At 42.3% G+C, this 23,702-nt stretch overlaps 1 protein-coding gene across 5 annotated transcripts in view; it reads right to left on the minus strand.

Annotated features, from left to right (window-relative positions):
- The window catches only part of LOC126212980 (zinc finger protein 271-like), a 284,312-nt gene that overhangs the window by 227,169 nt on the left and 33,441 nt on the right, over positions 1–23,702 (minus strand). For all 5 annotated transcript variants that reach the window (XM_049940523.1, XM_049940521.1, XM_049940520.1 and 2 more), the window contains 2 exons: positions 23,105–23,152; positions 4,116–4,153 (listed from right to left, as the gene is read on the minus strand). In XM_049940523.1, the coding sequence (XP_049796480.1) occupies positions 4,116–4,153; positions 23,105–23,152 (86 nt within the window). The remainder of the gene's footprint in view (positions 1–4,115; positions 4,154–23,104; positions 23,153–23,702) is intronic.

Below are 23,702 nucleotides of genomic sequence, written 5' to 3' on the forward strand. Positions count from 1 at the left end.
CGAGGTCCGCTAACCTTTTTGGCCTGGATGCCTTTCAAGCTTTCGGTTTTTCTATCGCTGACACCATACAGTTGGTCTCCGAAGACGTTCCCTATCACTCATTGGAATCTTTGATCTCAGACTTTCCAGATATATTTGAGGAGGGCCTGGGGCGTGTTTCCGATTTTGAAGCTCACTTAACGTTGAAGGCGTCGGCTCGCTCGCGTTTTCTACGCGCGAGACAGATCCCCTTGGCTCTCCGCCCTCAGGTAAAGGAAGAGCTAGACCGGCTGACAGCCCTAGGGGTCGTTCTTCCCGTTTCTTCCAGTGAGTGGGCTTCGCCCCTCGTTATTGTCAAGAAGCCCTCGGGAAACTTACGTCTTTGTGGCGATTTCAAGGCCACCATTAATTCCCAATTGGTGGTGGACACCTATCCTTTGCCTCGTGCTGATGAATTGTTCTCCGCCGTGGCGGGAGGCCAATATTTTTCGAAAATTGATCTGTCGGAGGCTTATCATCAGATACCACTTGATGAGGACTCCAAACGGCTGGCGGTCGTCAACACCCCGTTTGGCCTTTACCAATACCAGCGGTTGGCTTTTGGAATATCCAGTGCCCCGGCGATATTCCAGCGTTATCTTGAGCATGTCACGTCGACAATCCCTCATTGTATTAATTACCTGGATGACATCATTGTCACAGGCCGCAGCACTAAGGAACACTTGCACAACCTTCGCACCCTCTTACTCAAATTCAGGTCTGTGGGCTTCCATTGCAACCTGCGTAAGTCAAACTTCTTCCAACCGTCCATTGACTATGTGGGCTACACCATCTCTCGGCATGGCGTACAGCCGCTAGGAAGTTTGGTCCAAGGTATCGTCAACCTTCCTCGGCCCACTTCGTTGAAAGAGTTACAAGCTTTTTTAGGCAAGATAGCTATTACCACCGGTTCATTCCCAGGGCTTCCACTATAGCCCACCCCCTGTACTGCCTTCTGCACAAGGGTGTTCCTTTTGATTGGTCGCCTGCATGCGAGCGAGCGTTCTCCTCGTTGAAGGGCCTCCTCACTTCCGCCCCTTGTTTGGCTACTTTTGATCCCCGTAAGCCGTTGGTCCTGGCTACAGATGCTTCGCAGTATGGGGTGGGGGTGGTCCTGGCCCATCGCAACGCAGACGGTTCCGAGCAACCACTGGCGTTTGCGTCTAAAACGCTTAGTTCCGCGCAGGCCCATTACTCCCAGGTGGAAAAAGAGGCTTTGGCCATTGTCTACGCTGTTACCAAGTTTAACCCTTTCTTGTACGGCACGAAGTTTCAGTTAATCACTGACTTTAAGCCGTTAATATCGTTATTTGGCCCCGCCTCTCAGATTCCGGATAGGGCGGCCCACAGACTACAGCGCTGGGCCTTGTTCCTCTCTAAGTACCATTATGACATTCATTTTCGCCCTACAGGACAGCATGCCAACGCCGATGCTCTTTCCCGTCTTCCGGTGGGCCCGGATCCTACGTTCGATCGAGAGGAGATTATGTGCTTTCATTTGGATGTGGCATCCCGCCAAGCAGTTGATGGCTTTCCGATCACTAGTTCTTGAGTCGCCAGGGAAACGGCGGCTGACCCAGTTCTCCGGCAAGTAGTTCGCCTCATTCAGCAGGGGTGGTCCTCCCGCCCTCCGGGCCGGGCCTCAGACCCTCTTCGTAATTATTTTCTGCTACGAGACCGCCTCTCGGTCTTGGAAGGAGTTCTACTTCTGGCTACTGATGATACAGCTCCTCGCGTGGTTGTTCCTGCAGGTTTACGAAGGGAGGTCCTCACGTTATTACATGCGGGGCACTGGGGTGTTTCCCGTACTAAAACCTTGGCTCGCAGACATGTGTACTGGCCCGGTATTGACAGAGAAATTGAGCACTTGGTGGCCGCCTGTTCCCAGTGTGCGAGCCAACAAGCATCTCCCAGGGCAGCGTTCTCTTCATGGCCGCCGGCAACCCAAGCATGGGAACGTGTTCACATCGATTTTGCGGGCCCGTTTCTCAATGGCTTTTGGCTCATTGTCATTGATGCTTATTCCCGATTCCCATATGTGGTTCGCTGCTCCTCAACCACTTCAGAAGTTGCAATCCAGGCACTAGCAAAAATCTTTTCTGTGGAAGGTCTGCCAATCACCCTGGTCTCAGACAATGGACCGCAGTTTATTTCGCAGACCTTCCAGGATTTTTGTAGGCGCTTCGGTATTCGGCACGTTTGCTCTCCCCCCTTCCATCCACAATCGAATGGGGAAGCCGAGCGCATGGTGCGCACATTTAAGACGCAGATGAAAAAGTATGTGCATGAATTTCCTGCAGAGGAAGCTTTGACGTTTTTCTTGACGGCATACCGGACCACACCAATGGGCGACCGCAGCCCCGCAGAGCTCCTCCATGGGCGTCAACCTAGGACTCTGCTGCACCTCCTCCGGCCTGGTCCTCGCCAGTCTTCACAAAACGGAGTACCTGGCTTTCCGCTGGGTATGTCGGTCTGGGCCCGTGGGTTTGGTCGCAATCCACGTTGGATACCGGCGGTGGTCCTGCGCCGAAAGGGCCGCCGGCTCTATACCTTGCAGGCGGGGGATCGGGTGGTACGTCGTCACCAAAATCAGCTACGTCCACGTTCGGGCACCCACCCTCCGACCTCTCAGACACCGGCTTCCCCATTGCCGGCACCTGTATTGGTTTCACAGGAGACGTTCCCTCCTCTCCCCGCTGTGACTCTGCCACACTGCAATGGTTCTCAGCCTTGGCAGCCTCCAGTAGCTCCAGCACCGGCATCACCATCATTCGAGATGCCCCAGCGAGAGCTGGCCCCCCTAGCAGGCTCGGTTTCTCAGAGGGCTTGTTCACCTGTGGTCGTCCCTTCCCCTTCGTCCCCGCCACTGGGTCTTGCCCCTCCCAAGGTGGAACGGGATCCGGAGTTAGACAGCTTGTCACCCGTTCTCTCCCGAGCTCCGGTTGTGGGACGACGGGGGCCTCTTCGTGTGGGTCACTTCCAGCCGTATTCGAAGGTTCCAGCTCGAGGGTTGGCAGATCCCCTCGACTCCGGCCATCCAATGGATGTGGAGGTCATCGCTCCTGCCCGAATCTCCACCTTCCGACGCAGTGGATCACAGTGGCTTCACCCCCCCGAAGGAGGAGGAGTGTAGGAGCCACCAGAAAGATCGCGGGAGGCGCACATTCACACGGCGCGTCACGGGCGGTAGTTGCCGCAAGTAGAGTCCCGTCCACCAGAGGGCACGCGAGAATTCGGACGCGACCTCTGCCGGCGTAACAACAAAACAACAACAACAACTCCAGCAGCACGGGCCGTGCCCAGTCAGTCAACATCGGGCATGCCTAGGACACAGTCCCGGTCTACGCTAAGTGAAGTGCGACGTAAACATGAACAGTGTTACTACAAACAGTCACCACTCTCTGGGCCTGGCCTGTATCAGAGGGTATGTGTGAACCCTACTGTTGACCCAGAGCTAGAAATTATACATTACCTTGTCACCTGTAATGTGTCTAATGAATGAGCCAGCGTTCAGGATCACACCAGGATGATGGAGGAACAAAGAGAATGAGGATTTACCAGTTAAGTCTTCGCAACCTTACTGAAACTGGCACCAGCTACTCACAATTCTTCTTGATCATGGCCCGTAAACTGTCACCACTACAAGCTTGTGTGTTTCCTGAGCACCACTGTGGCACAGCATTGAAAGAGTTCTCCAACACTATATTCATTGATCTGAAAGGCTGGGAATCAGCTCCAATTTTTTGATTTATAGCCACTCACCCTTCCTTGTTCTACTGCAGTATGACATTAGCTTGTGGCTATCAAAATGAATTTGTTGAATGTCAGTGATTTTCAAGTGATGTTCTGGATTAAGCACAATACAGCTGAACTTTTGTCTTCCTGTACAGATATTAGACATGTGCTCTATTTATCTAGGAACAGTCACATAATGGTTGTTGCACAGAACAGCATTACTGACAATACTGCCTTGTAATGTTGGTGCTTATTGGTAATTCTGAATAATTAAAGTAGTGCATTTTATTTCTGAAGTACTCTCACAATAAATAATAATTAATATTTCTCAAAATGTTCTGCAGTGAATTATGAAAACTTACCTTGCACTATCAGATGCATATCTTGTTGAGGCTTCCACCTGAAACATTTCAAGAAATGACCAGTGATTTACAACTGATGGGACAGTAAATAAATAGATTTATATTAACACCCACCAACATGTGATTGGTCCACCAAATGCTGTAAGTGAAGCTTGAAAATATCATTAAAGAGGACATGATAAACTGTTGCAGTTAATGAAACAGAATATTAGTCAGAATTCACTTTCCATTTTCTCAATTTGTCTTCAGTACTGTAAATAACTACACAAGCTAGTAATTTGGTTGTAGCCATACTTCCTACTAGATACTTCACATTTTTAACCTGTCATGCACTTCCACATTGTGTAAAATTTTCGTTCACCTTTTTTTATTTTGAAAACTGCCATTCACTGACAGAAGAATCGATTATCATAAATGAAACATTTGGGCCTTTGTGCTCTGGGCAGCCCAGATGAACTTGCAGAGGTGAGGAGCGACTTCTAAACCCATCCTTAAGTTCACAACTAGAACTACATACAGACCTGGACCATTAAATATACAAACATTAATAAATATTGGCAAACTCAAAATACTTTGAGACACTATAAATGTATAACAAAATTGGTATTACAAAACAGCACATTCACAGATGAAGAAAATACCACATTCAGAGAACTGTAGATTTTTACAGAGAACACAGGGAAGAAATTCGCGAAACTATCCCAGAACTAGGCTCTGCATTCACAAACGTCAAATCTATGTTGCAATCAGTACCAAATTTTTCCATTACCTCCAGAAAGACTCACTCCCTGCAATAATCAAATATTTAGATGAGAGGTACACAATAATTGATGCACATTCATCAATAAATCAAGTTAACAAGAACAATGCAGAAAGCAAAACAGTCCTGAGAACTATGTTGAGAAGCATCTGTTGAAGTTCCAGAGGAAAACGTAAGAATTTTATTAAATTTTTATCCTCAGATTGGTACAGAATGGAGATGAGAACACTTTCTGCCTAAACTGCTATTAATTAAATGTATTCACAACTGGAATTTTGGCTTATGCCATTCTCAGGTGACAGCTTACTATGAACTATGTCGAAGTTATTACATGTCATGCCTAGTCATTGGGGAGTGGATATAAAGATGTGCAGTATGATATGACCGACAGAAATTAGTACAATAAGTACTAACATTGTCTGGACATATAGATTATGACTGTGGAATTTGCAAACACAGTTAACTCAAGGAAAGTACTACCTCAAAAGGAATTATAAAGGTTTCAGACATCACACTGACTTACCACTTGAGAATCGTACAGCTGCCAAATTAATTTTGAATAAATATGTACCATAACAGTCCATGGAGAAAATGTTTTCATTCATAAATGTCTGCCTGACTGTGGATGTAAGAAAAAAGGACAAATGGTAAGAAAAAGACAGTTAGCTAAATTGTTGGCAGATAACCATCCGCCCCACCCCACATATATATCACTAAATCACTAAAAAGATATGCAATCAACACTAATATGATTTGAGAATATCACATAGCTTATGTGCCAATAACAAAGCATAATTCCAAGAACTTGATAAATTTCATAGTCAGATTGAAACTGACCATTACCACTGATTAATAATAGTGTTTCCTGGCCGAGATTAACTGATAATCATGTTCACAGAAGATTCAAAGAAATTCCATGAAAAGGTTAAGGAGAAAACAACAGCAGAAATTCTAAAATACAAGATATATCAGGGATGGCTTAGGACAGGAAGGTCCTGTGATGGGCAGATTGATGAAGGACTAAAGTGGCAAAATACTATTGGAATACATTTGTAAAATTTTAGAAGGCTTATGACTATAAAGCACGACTGCTTTTATTCAAAATTCTTAAAAAATCTGACATGCAGAATACAACATGAGTCCTTTTAAAAGAACTTCAGCCTCATTTGATATAAGAACAGACTTTAGCCAAGGCAATGGACTAACTCCATTCTTCTTTCAGACCATACTAGGAAAATGAACATTGAACAGATGGAGCACTTGTCAGAACATAATACCAGAAGTTGAATACTACTTGGATAGAAAATTGATGTCAAAATTGTCTGCTATACTTCTGTAGATGATTTAGCAATACTGATGGTGTAGAGAAGGTACAAAACAGAGAGAAAGAAAAACAGTACGAAAAGCATGACTACTCATCTCCTCTGATAAGAAGCAGTAATGGGGAACAGCAATACTGCAAAATCCCACTCAAATACTGAGTATGAGAGTATCAGGGGAAGACAAATTTAAGGATCTATGATAAGTCATATAGCCAAATGGTGGAGAAAATGGAGCCACAAGAGGAAGACTATGAAAGATGGACTTTCCATTATAGTAAACAGAAGATGTTCATAGTAAAAATTCATTCTCCAAAACTGCAGAACCTCTGACTCGCAAGGCAGTCATTTGGCCAGAATACACATCTGCATCATAAACACTGATTTCAGATTTAACAAATGATAGTGAAAATTACGAAAAAAGAAAAGATATTAGGAAACAGAACACCAGTACAAACATTTAAATTCAGAAACAATAGACAAGTATACATAAATATGTAGGAAAATAACTGAGGCCCAAATTTGGCAAAGAAGGGTAATGAGTCTTAGCATACTGAAAAGAAAAACTGTGCAGCAGCACTGAATCTTTTTTATTAAAAAACTCATTGGCTTACAGAAGTGCACAAAGACCTACAAGACACTTGTATAAATAAGCAAGAAATTGAAAACCAAACCAAATACAGAAACAGAATTGAGTTGATAAATTCTCCACAACATAATAGTTCCAAAAGACAAGATAGAAACTAGACATCAGGTGAGTTGAGAGAAATACGTGTACAGATGAAGGAGTAGCATAAAGAAATGTAAAACCTTAGCTGGCCTGTAACTGAGCAGAACAAAAAAATTTTTTTCTCATTTGTAATACCTTCACAGTACAGCATAGTGGTGGTGCTGTATGTACTGCAAATGAACTACAGCAAGGAGGTCAAAAAGTCTCTGCAAATATGCAGATAACAGTATTTGGAGTGTTTTGTTAGGTTACAGCAGTGCTCAGAAGTATTTTTCAGTTGCGTTGTTATGCTGTCAGTACTGCTTGCATGCAGTCACAGAAGAGCAATGCATTCAAGTGTCACTCCATCAAGCGCTTCATGCTGCTGTGGTTACATATCCAGTAAATGGGCAAAATCATACAACAATGTAAGTATATATTCTTTTAGCTCAAAAGTATGTAACTTGCCTTGATGGCATGGTATTCATTAACCACTATAACTCAGGTATTCACTCAGTGATTGTTTACTTGTAGAGAACTAGAAGTATAACAAAATGGAACACTTGCTTGATGTGAAACAAACTGTTCGGCATGTCTTCAAGACTGGGAGGTAACAGAATATGGCATATTGCAACAACTAACAAGTGTGCAAAGTCAATGGCATGAACAGCAAGTAACAGTAACCAATAAGCTAAGGTCCGATCATCCTTGATGAAGAGCGAGGATGAAAGACATTGATTGATTTATTTATTTTATTTCATTAACAGTACAGAGTAACCCACCACCTTGAAATTTAAGGTGGGTCAGATGCTTATGAATCTAACAGCAAAGACTTCTCATTGTTACAATCTTATTGGTATACAGTTGCGATGCTTTTTTAAAAAATAATATATAAAGTTTTCTCTTAGGTTACAGCAAATGCAATGCTTAACAATTGTTAAAATGGTTCAAATGGCTCCGAGCACTATGGAACTTAACATCTGAGGTCATCAGTCCCCTAGAACTACTTAAACCTAAACAACTTAAGGATATTCAACAAATTCACGTCCAAGGCAGGATTTGAACCTGCGACTGTAGGAGTCATGAGGTTCCAGACTGAAGCATCTAGATCTACTCTTAAAGTGGTTCCATATAATTTGTTACTACCTAGATCATGAGAATATAATTTATATAATGAAGATGTCAAAGAAAAATAAATGAAAAGAATATGTAATAGAATGACTGCATCGAAAGAAAATGCTGTATTTGGAAGTGTAATATAGTCAAAGTAGCACGTTGGCTGATAATGGCTTATTTCAACGTATTTCAGATGAGAAGGTCTTGGTACAACCTCGAGCTATTCTCATCTGAAATGGTTTGTGCTAAGGACGGAATGATTTGTAGGCAATCAGCTGTAGCTCCAAGAGAAACACCTCAACAAATCAGGGATGATCTGAAGCAACATAATGGACTGAGCCCACGCACGTCTCCCATAAAAAGTCACTTAGTAACAGGCGATTTACATGATAAATGAAATAAACCAGCTCATAAATTCAAAAACTAGGGACAGGATAGACTTTCCAAGGAAACCCTGAACTTGGAATGCCAAAGACGGATTTAAGGTTTTATGGAGTGACAAAAATAAATTTAACATTCTTTTCTGATGGTGTGGAGTATACAGGGTGAGTCACTAACTATTGCCACCAAGAGTAACTCTGAAAGTATGATAGGAGTTGAGAGATTTGTGGGACAAAAGTTGCATGGTACAACAGGGGCCACAGTATGAAATTGGTTGATTGTTGCTTCAGAGATATAAAGGTCAACTTTGCTTTTTAAATGGGATGTTACAGTTTGATACTTATTTTCTGATGGCAGCTATGGAGATGAATCCAATGATGTTTAACACTAATGTCTTTGAAGGTCAATGAAGGTCAAAAAGGTGGCTTGAACATCCATTTACAGAAGGTGTTCGAAGTGATGACCATTAGTATCAATGCAGTGCTGCGATCTTCTTACCATGGATGGAGTGGTATTTCTTATCACATCAGCACTTATGGAAACACATGCTCTGACAATTGTCTCTTATATCTCATGCAAATAGATATGCAGACTTGTAATAAATAGATTACAATTTCATATCCTTCAATTACGCAATGGCAGTTTTTTGTATTACACACTTATGTTTATGTAATTGTGAGTAATGCTTTCTATAAAACATTTTTGAGTGCTACTGTAATAGGACTGTATTAAGACCCATGGTGAGATGAAATAACGAGATAGTAAAGAACAGTGGCAGAGTACAAATACTATTTTGTTCTGCAGATCACTATATGCAATCTGATGACCATCTGGACAGCAGCAAAAATCCTTAAGTACATTGATGTGAGCTCATCAGATCAAATCAAAATGTATTCGAAGAAAACAACTACCATATTTTACAGACTGTAAGGTGCACCTTAATTTTCAAGCAATTTTTAAGGAAAGTACATTTTTACCATTTTTTTATTAGATTGCAAAGCCAGCCTAAAAATTTCTTAGTTTATAAAACCAAAATGACCTTGTAAGATCACTGACATTCATTATCTCAACTTTCCTCAGCATCATTGTCCTCTATATATAAGATGGTCTTCATTACCATTATGAGCATTATTTATGTCGACCTACTAAAAGATTTAACAATGATATTTTCTCTCACCCTACATTGCAACTGCTCTACTGACTGACACACTTGTTTGTTTGTAGATCATTTTAGAACTCCCTTTGTTTGAATTCATGTTGGGCTTAATCCATCATCCATTTGTTCCAATCCTCTTCCATTTACAATTTAAATACACTGAAATACCATGGAAACTGGTATACGCTTGTGTATTCAAAGATAGAGGTATGTCAACAAGCAGGATATGACACTGCAGTCTGCAATGCCTATATAAAACAAGAAGTGTCTAGTACAGCTGTTTTATCAGTTACTGCTTCAACAATGGCAGGTAATTAAGATTTAATTGAGTCTGAATGTGACATTATAGCCAGTGCATGAGCGATAGGACAGCATTTCTGAGATAAGAATGAAGTGGGGATACTCCAGTATGGCGATTTCATGAGTGTACAGTGAATATCAGGAATCCATTAAAATACAAAATTTTTGACATTGCTGTGGCCAGAGAAAGATACTGCAAGAACGGGACCACCAAGAAATGAAGAGAATCATTCAACATGATGGATGTGCAATCCTTGCACAAATTGCTGCAGGTTTGAATACTGGGCCATCAAAAAGTATCAGCATGCAAACCATTCAACAAAACATTACTGATATGGGCTTTTGGAGCCGAAGGCCCACTCGTGCACCCTTGAGTACTGCACGACACAAAGCATTACACCTCAATTTGGCCTGTCAACACCAGCATTGGACTGTTGAGACTGGAAACATGTTGCCTGGTCAGATGATTCATTTCAAATTGTTTTGAGCAGATGGATGTGTAAAGGTATGGAGATAGCCTCGTGAATCTATGGACCCTTCTTGTCAGTAGGGAACCGTTCAAGGTGGTGGAGGCTCTGTAATGGTGTAGGGCATGTGCTGGATTGATATGGGACACCTGATACATTTGGATATGACTGACAGATCACACGTACATAAGTATCCTATCTGATCACCTGCAGCCATTCATGTCCATTGTGCAATCTGACAGACTTGGGCAATACCAGTAGAATTGCTACAGAGTGGCCCCACTAACACTCTTCTGAGAAACACTTCTGCTGGCCACCAAATTCCCCTGGCATTAACATTACTGAGCAAAACTGGGATGTCATGCTCTTCAGAAAAGATCCCCAGTCCCTCATACTCTCTCTCTGATTTATGGTCAGGCCTGCAAGATTCTTGGTGTCAATTCTTCCCCTGCAGTGCTTCAAACATTAGCTGAGTACATGCCATGTTGTGTTGCAGGACTTCTGCATGCTCACTGGGGCTCTACATTACACAGGTGTACCAGCTTATTTGGCTTTTCAGTGTAGTGTATTTGTCAAGACTTCAAGAAGTTGCAATTGTGATGTAAGTCCTCCTGCAATAACAGCAAGCTCTGTATTTAATTGTCTCCATTTCTCTTTCACAGAATTTTACAAATGACTACTGAAGTGATCTAGCACAAGAAGAGAACTCATCTTCAACGAAGTGACTTTCCTTTGCTTCTGTTAATCCACGATTTCATACCAGCTTCATCCATCCAACCCTTGTCACAAACATGAACAACACCTGCCAGTATTCCACAAGGTTTTGACGTTTTTTAGCACTTGAAAATGATCACTGGATTAAATTTAGTGCCATCAACACAACACGAAAGAACAACAGTGTAGTGCATTTTTTCATGTTCACCTGTTTTAATAGTTACCGTTTTAGCACTTTTCATGGCAACAATTTTGTTTCTTGGCACAAGTCTTTATGCACTATTTAACTTAGTTCCACACTGGTTTTCTATGTCGTATAATAATGTGATGGAAAGGTAATACTCTCTTCATACTGTTGTGGAATTTTATGAGATGTTTTGGTCTTGGTTCACATGCTATGTCCATGATACTTTATAAACCTGTAGCACCAAACATTTTCACCCTTAGTATCTGTTAAGTTCCACTGTAGCACTAGCTTACAAGCATGTATTTGAGACATTTTGTAGTAATTCGAATACCATTTGGATGGTGTGCATGAATCCATTTCAGTACAGCATCTTCTAGTTTCCGCCATTTTGTATTCAGTCCCGTATTTGCACATTTGGCCTTCCTCATGTTTTTCTGTTCTTCTTTACTAGCCTGCCAATAGCAATTTTTTTTCTGTTGCTGGAGGACTGGAATGCTGCTCAGCTGCTGTGTTTCCACATTGTTCTGCATATGCTTTTACTTTCTACACTGCTGGCCACCGTAAATGCAACACCAAGAAAGACAAGAGGTAGCACAACAAGATTTATTTTGTAGATAACATGTTGACCAAGTATCAAATGATTACGTTTACAGACGTCTGTGACATGTGGTTCCTGCCAGAATCAGTAGCCAGAGTAGCCGCCATTGTTGGAGATCACCGCTGCCACACGTCTCGGCATTGAGTCAAAGAGACGTTGGATGTGTTCCTGGGGTACAGCAGCCCAAGCAGCTTCCACACGTTGCCAAAGATCATCTGGTGTGGCAGCTGGGGATGTAATCTGGGTCACTCGTTGAGCAACCATGGACCACATGTTTTCTATCGGCGAAAGATCCGGAGAGCGAGCCGGCCAGGGAAGCAATTCAATCTAGTTATTGACGAAGAACCTTTGGACAATGCGTGCCAGGTGTGGTCGCGCATTATCCTGTTGAAATATGGCTGTGGCCGAGCCCTGAAGGTAAGGAAGGACAACTGGCTCCAGCACCTCGGATATGTAGCGCCGGCTATTTAAAGTACCGGCAATGCGTACTAGAGGCGTGCGAGAGTAATATCCAATACCGCCCCATACCATAATACCCGGTGCAAGACCAGTGTGGCGGTGCATAATGCAGCTGTGCAGCATCCTCTCTCCACGGTGTCTCCACACTCGAATCCGACCATCGTGGTGCTGCAGACAGAAGCGTGCCTCGTCAGTAAAGACAACGTCATTCCATTCTGCCGTCCACATCCGTCTGTCATCACACCATTGGCGACGGAGACGTCTGTGGTTCTGCGTCAATGGTAGACGAAGCAACGGACGTCTTGCGGACAGACCACTCTGCTGTAAACGGCGTCGAATGGTACGCGCAGACACTGGATGATGCGTTACAGACGCAATGTGCTGTGCTATGGTTCGGGATGTCACTGAGCGATCCGTCACTGCCATGCGCACAATTTGTCTATCAGCACGTGCAGTGGTGCACAGAGGTGAATGCGATCCACCACGTCGGTCCGTCGTACCCTCCTGCATCCAACGGTCACATATCCGCATTACAGTTGTTTGGTTTCGTCCAACACGACTAGCGATTTCTCTGTATGATAATCCACAATCTCGGTAAGCCACTATCCTTCCTCTGTCGAACTCGGATACTTGATCAAAAGATGTTCGCTGTTGTCTACGAGGCATAACTGATCGTCTCGTGAAACAACCACAATGTAAACACACGTGCCGAACGTACACTCGTCGAAATCGCCAAGCCTTAAATGGCGCTATGAGGTGGCGTCACAGGCGCGCGTGATGTGCGTCTGCGCTGAAATTCTAATCAGTTGCATATCTCATCGCTGCAAACCCATGGTGTAAATTTCACTTGATTCGGATGCTTCCTTCAGGGTGTTGCATTTACGGTGGCCAGCAGTGTATTTATAGCCTGCATCATATGAGTACCTTTTATTTTTTCCACTGTGAAGCTAGCTACTAAAGAAAATATTCTTCTGTTACCAATAACACAAATCACTTTCAATTCAAGTTTGCTGGCACTGTAGACTGCAATGACACATCACAGACTAGACAGTGCTCCTGGTTTGTGATTGTGGGGCATGAGGGAGACACTGTTAGCAAGCTTGTAAATCCCATTAACTCCTGTTCATTGCATTGGTGCAATTGAATCCAATGTTGCTGGATAGAAATAGATTTCCTGCAGCATTGAATATGTGGCAAATTTTAAGGCAACCAGGAATTTTGATGCCAACACTGGACTTGTTGTATTAAATTCGAGTATAACACACCTCAACTTTGAAGGCACTTTTTTGAACAAAGAAATGAGTTTTATAATCTGTAATATATGGTATCAAGTCTCTGTAAGTACCACTGGAAATTAATTTGAACAAATAATTAAGGTAACTTAAAATTTATTATGCATTCAAACTTTCAAATACTACAAGTGGGATATTAATGTGAGTATCATCAAATGTACATTACTGATTGACACTGAACATTTGTCATTTAACATTGAAACATGAACAGATATACATTTAATATTTTTCTCTGGTGAACTATGTTCCTCCCAAGCCAAGAGAAATACCATTAACCGGTTATCCATTGGGAATACTTTCCTGTGAGAGAAAGCCGACAACTGTGAGGCAGTATTTAAATCCACATTCATACAACTTTTGCAATAGTATCTTTGAGGAAGTTTAGGACATTTCCAAGGTCAATGCTATGATGGCAAGTAGAATTTGTCACACATTTAAACATACTCATCAACCCATTGACAAACAAAAGATGAATGCAGCCAAAGTAAGTGAGGAACAGCAATAAGCAAAGGATTCAACATATCAAATATTCTAACTCTGCTGACTGATCTCTCAAAAAATCAGATGCATAGCCAACTGCTAATTTGTCACTTTCTGGCTATAGAACATTATTCACAAGTATTATATAGAAAAACACTAAAACTGAATTCAACGGTATTATATCAAACTGTGCATCTGAACTTCAGGAGTTAAATATAGCACTGTATAGTTTTTCATTAATTAATTTTTATAAACACTGATTATAATAACGCTGAATTTTACTACTGGTAAGCCAAAACTGCCACAAGCACAAACCCCACATCAAACTGTAAAGTTTATCTGGAACTCAACTGTATCCAGGGTATCTAAAATTTGAATAAAACTACTCAATTAATTTGACGAGAGCTAAATAAACTCCACAATCCTATACGCCAAAAGACAGTATATTTTACACTACATCCTTACCTTTATCCTTGGTCAGTATGTGTTGGCACGTTTTTGAAAAATTAACTGTTATGCAGTGTGATCAAGATATGTTCAGTTCAATTGGTTGTAACTCAAACTTCGTATGTGCTACATAGTAGCATAAAGCACCATGTAAATAAGCAGGAAATTATGATCTAACCTGATCAGACGCATTTTGTTTGTATACAAACATTCCTTCGTGTTTACTTATTTTAACAGTTTCATGATGGCAGTTTATTATGTTTTCACCAATATTTAATGCAATATTTATCTTAGAATATTTCATAGGGTTTTAAAGTGACAAGCATGGGGAGGTGCTTAATTCAAGCCAGGCTTCACAAACGCCTCACTAGGGTACGAACTAATCCAGAAGGTACGTTGAGGAAGGAGGATGGGGAAAACACAAACACATCATGTGAGACACTGGAACTGCTCCTCAAAATTAATTTTCCTCAATATGCTCTGGCGGATAACATAGGCCAGAATGTGACCCCTGAAAACAATGGTTCTCAGCCACTCAAAGAGAGGACTGCGACCGGCCAAGGCGTGTGTCGATTTCAGTAAAATCCAATGGGCAGTGGGAACATTCTAACTGGTCCAGTCACCTGTCCCCGATGACATCTTTTCAGCTCTCTTGAAACAAGCAGGAGAGAATCTTGTAAGAGCGCTGTGCAGGTTATTCAGGGGTTAGCCTAGCAGCGGGAGTCATTCGCAACGCCTGGAGGGCAGTGACAGTTGTCTTTATTCTAAAGCCAGGGAAAACTGGTCACACCAGGCCCAAGGATATGAGATCAATCAGTCTGGTTAATGTACGTGTTAGGGAGAGGAGGCTAACTATGGGTCATCTACATTCAAACCAACACACACATCAACCAGGTAAATCACCAGAGAAAGCTTTCTGACAATTTGTTGTGAGGGTGGAAAAAGCCCTTTGCTTTCAAGAAAGAGCCCACTCCATCTTCCTGGACATTGAGGGAACTTTTTGTAAGACAACTGTTCATTCCATGGTTAGGGCAGCAGAGATGCATGACCTAGTGACCACTATATGTAGGTGGACTAAGGCCATGCTTAGTAGAAGGAGGATAGAAGCCACCGTGATGAATGAAAAGATGGTAATTAACACCACTAGAGATTCTCCACAAGGAGGAGTTTTGTCCACTTCATTGTGGAATCTAGTGGTGAACAAACACATTGAGAAACTAGATTCCAGGCAATGATTTTGTGAAGGATACACAGATGACCTTGTCATAGTAATACTTGGCAAATTTACTGACACAGTTAGGAATATGGCACAAGGTGCACTGAACATTGTGCAAGACCAGTGCATTAAATAGAACCTAATGGTTAATCCTATGAAGACTGTTGTGGTACCAATCATGAAGCATATCCAACACTGAAGTTGGAATCTAAAGCTTTTCAATGAAAGGGGATAGTGAAAAATCTAGGGGGTACCCTTAGATGAGAAACTAATATGGACCCCTCACATTAAGAGCATCTGCTCCAGGGCGAAAGGTACTCTACTGAGTACCAGAAGGACTTTTGGCAAAAAACTATGGCCTAAGACCCTGAGGTATGCACTGGATATACAGCACAGTGGTTAGACTTAGGATCTCCTATAAGGCCGTAGTGTCCTGGAAGAAGGTAGAACAGCAGGTTGCAGCTAAGAAGCTTGCTAAGGTGCTGAGCCTGGCCTGCTTCACCACAAGAGGCAGAATTAGTAGCACACCAACCACTGGGGTGGAAGCCATGCTGGACATGCCTCCACTAAACCTTTGTGAAGCAGCTGGTGCATACAGACTCAAAACTGGTAAAAACTGGATCTCATTGAGATATCCAGACCCACACACTAATATAGTGAGTGAGGCAAATATAGGAATGGCTGGGGAACTGCCGGCCGACTACATAATAACTCCCAACTGCTTCAACAAGCTGTACAATAATATAATTTGAAGTTGGGAACAGTAAGAAAAAACAGTTTGACACCATACTGGGGACATTGTCTGGTTCACTGATTGGTCGAAATCAGACCAAGGTGCTGGGGCCGTGGTATATGGAATTCAGCGAAGACTGGAGGGCATCATCTCTCTAGGACAACTGGCCTCGGTATTCCAAGCTGAAATTACTGCAATCAGGGTGTGTGTGTGTGTGTGTGTGTGTGTGTGTGTGTGTGTGTGTGTGTGTGTGTGTGTGTGTGTGTGTGTGTGTGTGTGGAGGAAAAAATACATAGGTGCTAGAAGGATCATAGCATCTACATCTATTCAGACAGCCAGACAGACCTTAAATCATTTGCAACTCCTGCAACAAGATCTAAAATTATTGCAGAATGTTATGGGGCTCTGGTGGAGCTAGGGGGAAGCAATTGGGTAAAACCAATGTTGGTCCTTGGCCACTCAGGGATCGGTGGCAATGAACAAGCCAACAAATTGGGGGCAGAGACTCCATTCATTGGACCAGAACCTGTCCTGACAATCACCAAGGCTATGATCAAACTAGAAGTACAGAACTGGCTTAGAAGACAGCACAAAGAATACTGGTCCAAGGACGATAAGCAAAAACATGGCAAGTTAATGATGTCAAAGCCGTGTTTTAAAAGAAGCTCTGTAATCCTGGGCTTGAACAGCCAAGAGATTAAACTCACACCCAAAAGTGTAATGGAGGCATGTCCAGCACGGCTTCAATCACAACAGTTGGCGTGCTACTAATTCTGCCTGCTATTGCGAAGCAGGCCAGTCTCTGCACCTTAGCAAGCTTCTTAGCTGCAACTTGCTGTTCTACCTTCTCCCACGACACTGTGGCCCCATTGGAGATTCTAAGTCTAACCACCGTACTGTATATCCAGTGCATACCTCAGGGTCTTAGGCCCTAGCTTTTTTGCCACAAGTCCTTCTGGTATTCACTAGAGTACCTTTCACTCTGGAGCAGATGCTCTTAACCCCTAATCACAATCGTGAGTACTTCTCACGCAACTTCAGAAGGCAGGAAAAATACGTAAAAATCACCTATCTAGTGCTACTTTTTGAATTTAGTACTACATATTTATTCTTCAATTATACATAAATGGTAACTTATGAACAAAATATTGTTTCGATGCTGTGAAAAAGACCTATTCATATTGCATTCTAAATTCTCATTGAAATTTACAGTGATGGACAAATATCCAAATATCTAAGTGTAGTTCTTTACTTGAAACTTGGTTGTTGCAGGTTAATGTTGATCAAGTACCACCAGTGTTAAATTTAATAAGTATTCTTGACAGCAAATGAAACAGAAAAAAATCTGCACTACTGAAAGTGGCCACAATACGCACACCTTACACGCACTGCGGACACACCTTACAAGAGCATTCCAAACAATTTGGGACCTTGCACTTGCGACACAAGTAACTTGTCTTTCTCTTCATTTTTGGTGGACAAATGCAACATGGCTTCCTTCCATCCCTAGGTAGTTTGCCCTCCTTTTCCAGCTCTTCATGGAGGTGTACTTCAGTTCTTAGAACTCTAACAATAGAAAATCTCAATTCTCGTGGGAGGCATTTATTCACTATCCTTTCGTGCAGTGAATGTTCGATCAGTTCTTTTGCTAGAGCTTTCATCGAGTTCATCCTGGTAAGCACAGTTCTTTCCTTGAATGACTGATGAACAATATATGCACTGACAACACTCATGTCAAGAATATGGAAAACCACGGCCATGGTCCAACGTTGTGTGCAGCGACTTTAACAATATTTGGCAAACTTTTCGTCTACAGTATCAACAGCACCCTTTGTGTTGTTATAGTGGGCTATTATTACAGGTTTTTTATTTTCCACGTCATCTTCTATGGAGTGATGCATTGTTGATATAAGAATTACTGCTCTTCCTTTCTTAGGTACATGCAAAATGAGCGTGATGTGTTTGGTAAATCCATACAGCGTTGTTCCAACTTCACGTCTACAGGAAGGCAAGAAAGATGCTGGCATTTCCTTTCGGTTCTTCCGCATTGTTCCTACTGTGGTCAAATCTTTTTTCTGTAGCACATCTGCAAGTTCGATTGACACATACCACTTATCAGCAGTGTAGTTTCGGTTAGCATGTGCTATTGGCTTGCACAATCTGAGGACAGCCTGAGTGATAATGGCGTATTTCTTCTCGTCTGAGGAAAGTCCTGCTCCATCAGTACCTTTTCCACAGTAGAGATAGGTGTTGAAGGTGTAGTTAGTCCTGGAGTCGGCTAGGCATTGAAGCTTCAGGCCATACTTCGCCGGTTTAGATGGAATATACATTTTGAATTTACAGTGTCCTTTGAAACCGATTAGCATTTCATCAACTGTAGCATTAACCCCAAAAATATAGGATCGCTGCAAATTTTCGTTGAATTTATGTACAATGTTTGTTATAGCAGCTGCTGGATCAGAAACCTTACATAACTCCATGTCATCAGGGTTGTCAAATCTCAGGCAGTTGAGAATTACAGCAAATATTGCTGATGATATAGTGATACGGAAAATAGCACGGACAGTCCCATCAATACAAAAGAGAGAACATATGTCTTAGTTAATCAATTTGAATACTGAAGTGTATATAAGAAGGTCGATGAAACTCTTCATTTCAGACATTGTACAAGGTCTGACTTCTGTTCCCTTCCTGTAGAAATTGGTCACAATGGAACTGAATAAGTTCTCTACACTTTAATTACAAGCCAAAGTTATATACGAAGTCCTTGTGGACACTAAGTACAATCCATTCTTCTAAATTTATTTGCACTCTCAAATTTTCCTCTGCCTCTCTCTTTCTTGTCTTTTATGAAATATTAATAAATACAGTACACTAATACACTGCACATTATTTCAGTTTATTTGCAGTGTAATATAAAAATTGAAAATAAAAAGATTAAAAGATCAAACAATGGAAAATCCAGGACAGAATGGAACAATATGATGAAAAGAGCAGTTTCTGTGCACCATATAGCAGAGATGCTGAGTCACATATAGGAGAAACAAAAAGACTGTCACAAATATAGCTTTCAGCCAGTGAGGCATTTATCAAAATTAGACAACAAACACACACATACACACTCGTACCAACATAACTCCTACACACATGACTGGAGTCTCAGCCAACTGAGACCACACTGCAAGCAGCAGCACATGTGCATCATGAAGTGAGAGGCAACTGGGTGGGGGGTAAGGAGGTGGCTGGGGTAGTGAGGGAGAGGGATAGTAGCATAGTGGTGGCAGACAGTGATGTGCTGTTGGGGAGCATACAGCACTGAGGTGGAAAGAGGGTAAGGCAGCACACTATCTGATCAAAAGTATAGAGACATCCCCAAAAACATATATTTTTCATATTAGGTGCATTGTGGTGCCATCTACTGCCACGTACTCCATATCAGCAACTTCAGTAAACATTATAAATCATCAGGGAGCACTTGTGTCGTACGTCTGTACACAAAATTTCAAAACTCCTAAACATCCCTAGTTCCACTGTTTCCAATGTGATAGTGAAGTGGAAATGTGAAGGGACACTTACAGTACAAAAGTGTACAGGCCAACATCATCTGTTGACTGACAGATACCTCCGATAGTAGAAGAGATTCGTAATGTATAATAGACAGACACCTATCCATATAATCACACAGGAAGACCAAACTGCATCAGGATCCACTGTAAGTACTGTGATAATTAGGCAAGAGGTGAGAAAACTGGGATTGCATGGTCAAGCGGCTGCTCATAAGCCACACATCACACCAGTAAATACCAAACAATGCCTCGCTTGATGTAAGGAGTGTAAACATTCGATGACTGAACAGTGGAAAAACATTTTGTGGATTAACAAATCACAGTACACAATGTGGCAATCTGATGGCAGGGTGTGGGTATGGTGAATACCCAGTGAACATCATCTGATAGCACGTGTAGTTCCAACAGTAAAATTCGGAGGCAGTGGTGATATGGCGTGGTCGTGTTTTTCACGGAGGGGCTTGAAGCCCATGTTGTTTTGCATGGTACTATCGCAGACCAGGCGTACAATGATGTTTTAAGCACCTTCTTACTTCCCACTGTTTAAGAGCAATTTGGCCAGAATGCCATGGGTATTCTGCCATCCACCAAACCTACACAATCTATTCATCCATCCCCGTGGTATTCCACCATCCACCAAACCTACACAATATACTCATCCAACCCTACACAACCCCTTCTTCTAACCCCTTAACCTCATGGCTCATACCCCTGTAATAGACATATATGTAAGACCTGTCCTATGCATCCTCCCACCACCACCTACCTCCAGTCCAGTCACAAATATCACCTATCCCATCAAAGGCAGGGCTACCTGTGAAACAAGTCAAGCAGTCTACAAGCTAAGGTGCAACCACTGTCTTGTATTCTATGTGGGCATGACAACCAGCAAGCTGTCTGTCGACATGAATGACCATCGAATAAACTGTGGCCAACAAACAAATGGGCCACCCTGTTCCTGAGCGTGCTGCCAAACAGGACATACTTTATTTCAATGACTGCTTCACAGCCTGTGCCATATGGATCCTTCCCACCAATACCAGTTTTTCTGAATTGCACAGGTGGGAACTTTCCCTGTAATATCTCCTATGTTCCCATAACATCCTGGGCTCAACCTTAGTAAGTCATTGTCCTCTCCCATCCAGTCCATTCTCTGTTCCCATTCCAGCATTACACAGCCCTCATTTCTCCATCACACCATCATTTTACTTTTCCTCTTTTCTGCATTCCCCCTCCCGATCTCTCCACTGCCCTTCATCTAACCTCCCAATGGCACATGGCTGCCCTACCCTCTTTCCACCTCAATTCTGTGTGCTCCCCAACAGGATGTCACCCTCTACCTCCGCCACCCCTAGCCCACTATTCCTCCCCTTCCCCGCACCAACCTCCTCCTCACCCACACCCAGTCACCATTCCCATCATGCACTGGTGCTGCTACTCACAGTGTGGCCTCAGTTGCCTGACACTGCAGTCATGTGTGTGTGAGTTGCATTTGCACAAGTATATATGTGTATGATTGTCATTTAATTCTGAGAAAGGCCTTACTGGACGAAAGCTATATTTGTGACAGTCTTTTTGTTGTTCCTATCTGTGACTCAGCATCTTGCTATATGATGAGTAGCAACTTTCACAATATTGTTAGAAGATTAAAAGAATCATCCACATAGGGGCTTGACCTAACAACCTTCAAACTACATGAATGTTGGTTGTCTACCATTTTTGACATGTCCGAAACAACAGACATGACACAGAATCTGCACCTCTTATAAATTATATGTAAATTAAAGGTGGAGAGGGTATAAAGGAAGGAAAGGGAATCAATCACAGCTATCGGCTGCATTGGGACATTACGGAGTGAACATGTGTACCTGGATCTCCTGCTTACTAGGCAGGTTCAATAACCACTGCAACATCCAGGACACAGTGTTATCACAACTGCATGGACTATCTTGGTTTGCCTCACAGCTGATCCACACTCTCATCTAGCACCACCTACCCACAGCTCCTGTCCATGTCCAAAAGAGCAGACACCACACTTTCATATAATTTTATAGGCCTAGCTAGGCAATGAATCCAGCTACTTCCCTGTGGATGCACTAGTATGTCCTACCTCCTGTGGGAATCTCAGATGAGTAAATACGGAGGAAATGGACAGGGGCTGAGGATAGGTGGCACTCGATGGGAGTGTGGATCGGCTGTGAGGCGAGCCAAGATAGTCCGTGCAGTTGTGGTAACACTGTGTCCCAGATGGTGCAGTGTTTATCGCACCTGCCCTGTGAGTAGGAGATCCCATGTTCGAATCACAGTCTGGTACATACTTTCACTTGTCACCACCGATTCTGCATAATGTCCCAATGTAGCTGACAGCAGTTATCCCTCCCCTTTCCTTTCATTTCCACTCCCCTTGACCTTCAATTTACATATAACCTTCAGATTACTGTTTTGTATTCTTTTCACTGTGCCAACCACTCCCTATAAACTATACTAATATAAATGGCCCACGCCTTACCCGACCTGCACCAAAATACTATTCCTTCTAAATGCTTGGACATCTGGAGTTCCCACTTCTGTCATTCTCATTTCTGGCCAAGCCCTGCATGTATCATAAATTTGTTCAAAATCAGAGATGAAGAAGTACATTTACTTCTCAGTCATGTTGTCCTATAATCTGCCAAGTAGGGGAGTTGAGACTTTCTTTCGTTTCAAAGACGTCTGAACATTTTCCAATACAAACTACAATTGCGAGTACATAAGTTCAGAACTTGGTTTTATGGTTCCAAAAAGCAAGGAGTCCTATTTCCCCTGCAGAAATCATGTACAATAAAACTACCCATTCATCTGTAATCTATTTGACATTCCCATGCCTCACAACTAACAATGGATTAGCAGTATGAATTGTGTGTTTCCTCAAGTATCCACCTGCTGTATAAAAAATGCAGCACCTAAAGCTGAATGTGTTTCTCCTTGTGAATACTACACCCTCCTCCTCTGGAATTTGAGGCTCCACTAAGTGCACACAGAATTTAGACAAGAGATATATCCCGAGAAAAGAAAGACTTAACAGACCTTAAGACATAGCAGTAGCTTACCTCCTCCATCTTAACTCCCAGAGGATCATATTCGGGATGGCTGAACATCTGTAACAAAGAAATAATGTAAGAGATTCATTACTATCGTTCAACATGCAGTACATGCACATGCTAAATTCACAACATTAGGAATCTCTCATATGAATTATTGTATAAAGTGCTTTTCTTTAAGAGGATGAGGAGAATACACTAATAGCATGCACCAAATTAAAACATGACTCAAGATCACACACTTCTCTTAAAGTATAAGCTCAGTGTTTTTATTTATTCACTCATTCATTCATTCATTCATGAGGAAAAAACTATTTAGCATGTAACATATATGAAAAAAAAAATGTTCTCAGAATTTAATAAGAACGTGATTATTCCAGGTCCAAAGACAGCAGGAGCTGACGTGTGAATATCCTGAACCATCAGTTTAAGAAGTCGTTATTGCAAAATACTGTCATGAATGACTTACACACAAATGAAGTGACTGACAGAAGCCAACTTTGGCAACATTAATTTTGGTTTCTGGAGAAATGTAGGAACACATGAAGAAATACTGACCTCACAACTTAACTCAGCAGGTAAGAAAGGCTAGCCTCTGTTTATAGGG

Source organism: Schistocerca nitens, chromosome 11, assembly GCF_023898315.1.
Source record: "Schistocerca nitens isolate TAMUIC-IGC-003100 chromosome 11, iqSchNite1.1, whole genome shotgun sequence".
NCBI lineage: Eukaryota > Metazoa > Arthropoda > Insecta > Orthoptera > Acrididae > Schistocerca > Schistocerca nitens.